This window comes from Microtus ochrogaster, chromosome 1 (assembly GCF_000317375.1).
Source record: "Microtus ochrogaster isolate Prairie Vole_2 chromosome 1, MicOch1.0, whole genome shotgun sequence".
NCBI classification, from domain to species: Eukaryota; Metazoa; Chordata; class Mammalia; order Rodentia; family Cricetidae; genus Microtus; species Microtus ochrogaster.
The window spans coordinates 21,871,921-21,878,806 of record NC_022009.1 but is presented as its reverse complement, the minus strand read 5'-3'; the positions used below and the strand labels follow the sequence as shown (position 1 = coordinate 21,878,806).

Here is a 6,886-nt window from a genome sequence, read left to right as displayed (position 1 = left end):
AAAAAAAAAAAAAAAAAAAAAAGAGAGACAGAACAATCATAACAATGCCATTTCTTATATGGCATATTCCTTATTAGAACACACTTGAATGTTCCTACCACAGAGTCTCAGAGCCTACCTTTTCCAATTTTTTGTTTGTTTATTTCTTTTTTGAGACAGGGCCTCAGTATGTAGCCCTGGCTGGCCTAGAACTCACTATGTAGATCAGTCTGGCCTTGAACTCACAGAGCCCCAAACATGGGTGCTGGGAACCAAACTCCCATTATCTAGAAAAGCAGGAAGTGCTCTTAACCCCTGATCCATCTCTCCAGCCCCTGTTTTTTAGTTTTGATGGGAAAAACCATCAGGAACTGCTTACTTACAATGGGTCACCAGGAGCCTGGGATGGTGGCACACACCTCTAACCCCAGCTCTCAGGAGACAGAGGAAGGTGGATCTCTGTGAGTTCCAGGCCAGACTAGTCTACATGTAGAGTTCCAGAACACTCAGGACTCCATAGAGAGAGCCTGTGTCAACCAAACAAACCAAAGATGACCAGGGTTGGAGAGATGGTTCAACGGTTAAGAGCATCGGCTGCTCTTTCAGGGGACCCTGGTTTGATTCCCAGGACCTATGTGGCAGCTCTAGTTGCAAAAGCTCCAATGCCTTTTTCTTGCCTCCAAAGGCACATGGTACAGACATTCATGCAAGCACAACATACATACATAGAAAAGTAAATTAATTAAAAAGTACACTAGGTAGCGCTAGAGAGGTGGCTAATTAGTTAAGAGCACTTGCTGAGGACCTAGATTCACTTTCCAGCGTCTACAGACAGCTTACAACTGCCTGTAACTCCTGTTCCAAGGTATCTGATGTTCTAGTCTGCCTCTGAGGGTACCAGACACACACATACCCATAAAGAAAAATCTGTTGGTGTGGGGTGGGAGCAGAGCTAGAGAAGGTAGACATGGTGGCATGGGACAACAATCCCGGCACTCCAGAGACTGGAGAATAGGAGAATCATGAATACAAGGGCTCAAGAATTGTTTATTATATAGGAACTATTTGTATCTAGTGATATCATTATTATAAACATATTTGTCATTGTTAAAGTTAGTGGTGTAATTAAGCTAAATAATACTTTATGAAATTTAGAAGCAACAAAATCTTAAGTGTTTTTTTCTCAGAAAAAATTTGTTGCTCAGATAACGGATCGTCATTTATCCAAAAGAAAGAAAAGATGTAAAGTGAATTTCCTTTGATTATTTTAGTTTCTTAATAGTTAATGGCTAAGGCAATACTCTATCGGGAGCTGTGTGGTCTGGGTTTGGATCAGCATATGAACAAACGCTTGGTCAATGGGTTTCTTCAAGGCAAGACCCTTGGACACCGCACAGCACTGCTGGGTCCCTGCCTACCGCACACCTTTTCTCTAACATTAGAGACTCTCTTGGCGGTTCATAGTCTCACGTTATCAGCCATGCAGAGGACAGGTGTGATCAGTCCTGGAAACCCATTTCTTTTCTCCAACATTTTCTCCTAAAATTCTTTGGGAACTGATGCTTCTCAGGTTTCTTATAGAGAGGCTTAGGCATGCAGGACCCTTTTGTAGGCCAAGGGAACAGTCAGAGAAAGACAAGCTACTGGGTGCAAGCAACTAATGGCAAAGCACCCCGATTTCTGTAAATGTGCTTGGTTAAGCTTTGATGATACTGTAGTTCTTGAAAATGTGTGCCTGTGTCCTTTTAGCTTTATAAGGACAACATGTGTCTGGCTCAATATTTGGCCAAGCTAACAAAATGCTGAGCATTGTTTTCTGGCTTACAAGTTGTTTCGATGTAAAAGATGGAAAACTTATTTGGATGTTTTACTGGAGGTGAATCATGGAGGGTGGGAAAACATGTTTGTTTTTGAACTATAAATAAAGATAGCATGAGCGTTAAGGGTTGGCCACTTGTGTGAAACTTGGTAGTTGGACATTTGATTTCTTTGTGCCGACACCCCTTCCCTGTCTCAGGACCTGAGCCCAGGCTGCGGCAGGACCACAGCAGTACTTACATCCTAAAAGAAGAAACACACATCTGATATCAGAACACATTTGATGTGAGAGATATCCACAGGTATTCATAAGGAATTGCTGGGATCACTGCAGATGCCAAGTCTGCACTGGCTAACATGTCTCATACAGAATAGGACTTTCCGATGACATACGCATAACTTAATCTACTTGTAGATTACATAGAATGCGCACTAGAGCATGAATGCTGTCTTAGTAATTGTAGAGTACTGTGCAGAGGTGACGACATGAAAAGGTCCGCATGTATGAATGTACAGTCAGTGGGATCCACACGATAGAGCCAACACAGACTACAATAATTATTTATGTTTTCAAAACCATGTATTTTTATTTGTGTGTGTGTGTGTGTGTACAGGTACTCGGGTCCTCCAGGAGATCAGAAGAGAGCTCTGGGTCTCTTGGAGCTGGAGTTACAGTCAGTTGTGAGCTGCTTGGTTCAGGCGCTGGAAACTAAACTTAGGTCCTATAAGAGCAGTATGTGCTCTTTACTGCTGAGCCATCTTTCCAGCCCCTGTTGATGATTGTTTAAACAGTGGGTAGTCATTTATTTTTTAATCAGCCCTTTACCAAATGATTACTGAACTCCAGGACTGCAACCGTGACTCAGCCTTTCTTTGAGAGCTATAGCTCTTGTCACCTGCAGACTGAGCCAAGGCAAGAGATCAGCTTTTTCCACACCCTACATTTTCTGCACAATCACTCCCCTCCCAGATTGTTAAAACCATTTGGGGGGGGACCTCTACATGTATATAAAAGATAAACACACACACACATAGAGTGGAGGCTATTCCCAGGAGAGACCTGTCTTAGAGATGTTAAGTAACACTTAAATAAAAGTCACAGTTTTGCTGGGATCGTCCTCTCTTCAGAACCCAAGTGTTTGTGGAAGAAAGTCTGGAGTTGCTGCCACGCATCCACCTGGGCCATGGCATGAGGCTTAGGCTCCCCTCCATATGTGATATTAGTACCCACCAGGATGTGCATGCCAGCCTTGTACAGGGGGAAGTAAGGGGGCTCAATATAGTGCCCTGCTTCTGGGTAGCAGATGATCTGGGGCTTCTCCTTCCCATGGGCCTGTAAGCGTTTGGAGATCTCATTGGCATAGAACTCGCTCTTCCAGTTGTGGTCATCCTGACCCACAAGGAACAGGAAGGTGGTGTCAGACCTTTCCACAGGGATGATGCTCTTCGTCTCTACAAAAGGGCTTTGAAGCACTTCCACAACATCCAAAAGGCCATCTTTGGTCATTTTGGCTCGATCTGGCAGAAAAGACACGGGAGGGATAGTCTCATCTTTGTAGTATATGGTGTTCCCAACAGCGACCACAGAGCCATTGATGAAGACAGCAGCTTTGATGCCCTTCAGGAAGGAGGCCATAGCAAGGCCAAGTTCACCCCCTTTGGAAATCCCAAGCAGCCCGATTCCTGGACCTTTTACCTGAGAAAAACACAGACAGAAAAGAAGGAGACTGAGCCCACATAAAGGTAGGACAGTGGCCCTGAGCCCGACTGTGACTTTACCATCCTGACTTTGGTAGGGTCATTGGGCATTTGGGAAGCTCAGAGTCTACATGGTACTCCAGGGAGAAGTCAGAGGTCATGCCTTCTTTGAGATTATTAAATAGCTGTTTTGCTCTTTGCTTGGTATTTTTGTGTGTTTAAAATCATATTCAGGTGTATATAAACAAAACAGAATCAACATAAGTTGCTTTGGAAGCTTCTGGATCCGTATTAATTTCTCTCTGTATTTAAGTTCAGGCTCCTAAGTAGTGATGGGGACTGACGTGTCTACAACATCACAATTGCTAGACCGATCTAGAAATTAACAGCAGATAATGTTTGAGTCTTCAGAATGAGGCATGTCCCCTTTATTTCGTTACAACGTTCCCTATCCATTCTGTGACTTCACAGTCACAGACTTTTGCAGTTGCTTTACCGTTTCCCTAGCTCTCCATTCCTGTCCTCATGCCATCCGTGTTCATGTGCAGACATGGCCTTGTCTCCTCTGCCTGTCCGCACTGTGTCTACACTCCCTAGTTGGATATAAACTTATCAGCCTATTCCCAGAGCTTTAATGCTCATAACACTCTGGAGGCTGGACACAAAATCTCATGCATTAGACCATGACATGGCTAAGGTGATAAACACTCATGATTTGTCTTGACTACCTCAGTTTCAGTGGGAAATGGACATTGCTGGCGGTAACCCTCTCCCCTCGTCAATCTGAGATGACGGGTCACCCTATGAGAGATGGTACAAACTTCCTTGTACCAACTTTTTCATTTCCCCTGAGATCATGCCAGTGAAATATACTTTGCACTGTGGATTTGGACAAGACTAAATATTGCTTGTTATAAAGGTTCAAGCTACTGGGTTGCAAATCCATCTTTGACTCAAGGAGGCATTTAGGACCCCAAATTTAAATTGAAATACTCTAACAGCAAACCTGAGGGTGACTGAGCAGGTAGTTCACAGCTTCCTCAAAGTACTCCAGGTGGAATATGTGCGTGCTCTTGGGGAGGTCATCGTACTTATAATAAGCCAGAGCCATGACAGCAAAGCCCTTCCCAGCCAGCAGACTTGCTCGATATTCTCGAAGGCCACCTCCAACTCCGAAAAGGTCTATGATCCCAGGAAAGGGTCCATTTCCTTAGAAAGAAAAACAAAAACAACCCTTCTTTGCAGATTTAGTGTTCAGATGTCTTGATATCTTTTTTTATTTTATTTTATTTTGGTTTTTCGAGACAGGGTTTCTCTGCGGCTTTGGAGCCTGTCCTGGAACTAGCTCTTGTAGACCAGGCTGGCCTCAGACTCACAGAGATCCGCCTGCCTCTGCCTCCATAGTACAGACATTAAAGGCGTGTGCCACCACCGCCTTGCCTGAGCAGTTTTCTTAGATGCCACAAACACACTCAATGATTTGAGCCACACAGTACCCTGGAGGTGGAACTGCCACAATCAAAGGGCATTCTGGCAGTTTTCCAAAGTGGAGCTCTACTCGGGGGCTTGTGGTGGTTCACAGATTCAGATATGGGTTCGTCAATCAAGGTCAGAATCCAGTATGACAGGGATGGTGGGCAATCTCAGGGGACTGTCAGGCAATGGGGAGAATGAGGACAGCCTAACCAATGACAAGCTGTCAGAAGTATACAGAAGGGAGAAGAGGCATTTTTACAGTGGTTGTGAAGCTCACTCAGAAGGAAGCATCCCATGGTCCTCAGGAAAATCTGAACTTTAAAACCAGAGTTCTGATTGGGAGGGAAACACAATTGGCCATGAGGCCAGTGATAATAACTTCCGACGAAAGAGATCTTTTATTATGGAAATCTTTGAGTTCTTGAATTTTTGCTTATTACTACTTAAATATGTAAAGATTTTTACCTAAGGAAGCACTTTCTCTGTTTTCAACATCACTTCCAAGCCACTGGAACTAGCAAACCTAAGTTTTACCTGTTGTATAGGAAGTGCCATGTCCTTATCCTCAGACCTGCCATCTCTGTCCACATTTCAAAGGGATGAGAAACAATTGACCAAATCCCCTAGGGCAGCTCTCTGTGAGTTGCTGAACTGAAGTCCCTCTCAAATCTGTTTTTCTTTCCCTCTAGGAAAGAGTTACCTCAGTATCACCCAAGAAACAAAGCTCCATGGCCCTGCACGTTCACGCTTTCAGATTCCAGACTCGGAAAAGAACTCGAGTTCTGCAAGTTAGAAAGTTCGCCAGTGCTTGCGCTGTCCAAGCTTGTCTGAAAGACTGTTCCAGGGCAGTCAGTGCCAAACGTGAACCGGTGCTCAACCACCCGCGGGTCTTATTATCACAGAGAGGATTTCCAGTTCATGGATCTCTGCTTGCCTAAAATAACTTGAGATGCTGCTCCTGAAGTGACCTTCAGTTCAGAACTCACCCCAGTCTGAGTGCCAAGTCAGAAAGGCCACTGATGTCTAAGGGCCCCGTGGAGAGTGCGGAAAGAAGGCACCCAGACAATGCACCTCTGAAGCATCCCGGGCTCCACACGGGGAGGGCTGCTCACCTGGAGGCAGGAAGAGCGTGGCGCGCACACGGCCCTCGCGCACGGGCACGCGCCGCACTCCGGGAGCCATGAAGTGACGCTCGTGCACCGCCCGCGCCAGCAGCCGCCCTCTATCGGGCTCGTGGCCGTCCAGCACCTCCAGCTCCACCACGAAGGGCGTCTGCACGTCGCGCTTGATCAGGCGCCAGAAAGGCCGGTCGGGCTCCATGGCCCAGAGCAGCCCCATGGGCTCGAGCCCCGCGAAGCTGCCGCCCAGCGCGGGCGCGCGCGCCAGGTCCAGCTCGCCGTGGGGGTCGGCGCGGTAGCGCGCGTGGGCGCGGAAGAGCGCGCCTTTCTCGTCGCGCAGGGCGGCGCGCAGCGTGACGGGCTGTTCGGGGGCCAGGCCGCGCATGGCGATGCGCACCGGCTCGTCGCAGAGGCAACCACCCGCAGGCTCCAGGATAATCATTGGAGCCATCAGGTTCTGGGCTGCAAATTCGTGTGTTGCTTCAGATTCTGTCTTTGTCTTGGTGCTTCAGGCCTTCCAGGACCTGCTGTGACAGCTTCAAAGTCTTCAGAGTTCTTTGATGGCAGCCTCTGGGCCATGCCCCCTATCTGTGTTAGATACTACAGTGCGGGAGATGAGTAATGATTAATCTTGTTTTACACCCTGGTGAGAGCTGAAATAATATATAAAAGAAAGACTGAAAAAGATATCGTTCCAAAAATCCGGATTGTGTCAAAGCATCCCAGGAAACTGTAATTCTAGTAATCCATGAGAAACAGGACCACAAGCCCTTCCTTTTTTTTTTTTTTTTTTTTTT

General features: G+C 46.4%; 1 protein-coding gene across 2 annotated transcripts in view; it reads right to left on the bottom strand.

Annotated features, from left to right (window-relative positions):
• Positions 1–6,837, bottom strand: part of LOC101990745 (acyl-coenzyme A thioesterase 1-like) — a 36,696-nt gene extending 29,859 nt beyond the window's left edge. Inside the window, exons 1-3 of one of the 2 annotated variants that reach the window (XM_026780027.1) lie at positions 6,084–6,837; positions 4,502–4,704; positions 2,466–3,493 (exon numbers count right to left, since the gene is read on the bottom strand). In XM_026780027.1, coding sequence (XP_026635828.1) covers positions 2,894–3,493; positions 4,502–4,704; positions 6,084–6,540 — 1,260 coding nt within the window. In that variant the 5' untranslated portion in view covers positions 6,541–6,837 and the 3' untranslated portion in view covers positions 2,466–2,893. Of the gene's footprint in view, positions 1–2,465; positions 3,494–4,501; positions 4,705–6,083 lie in introns of those variants that run through there. The other variant, XM_026780026.1, reaches the window with a different exon arrangement.
• Positions 6,838–6,886: the final 49 nt, after the last annotated feature.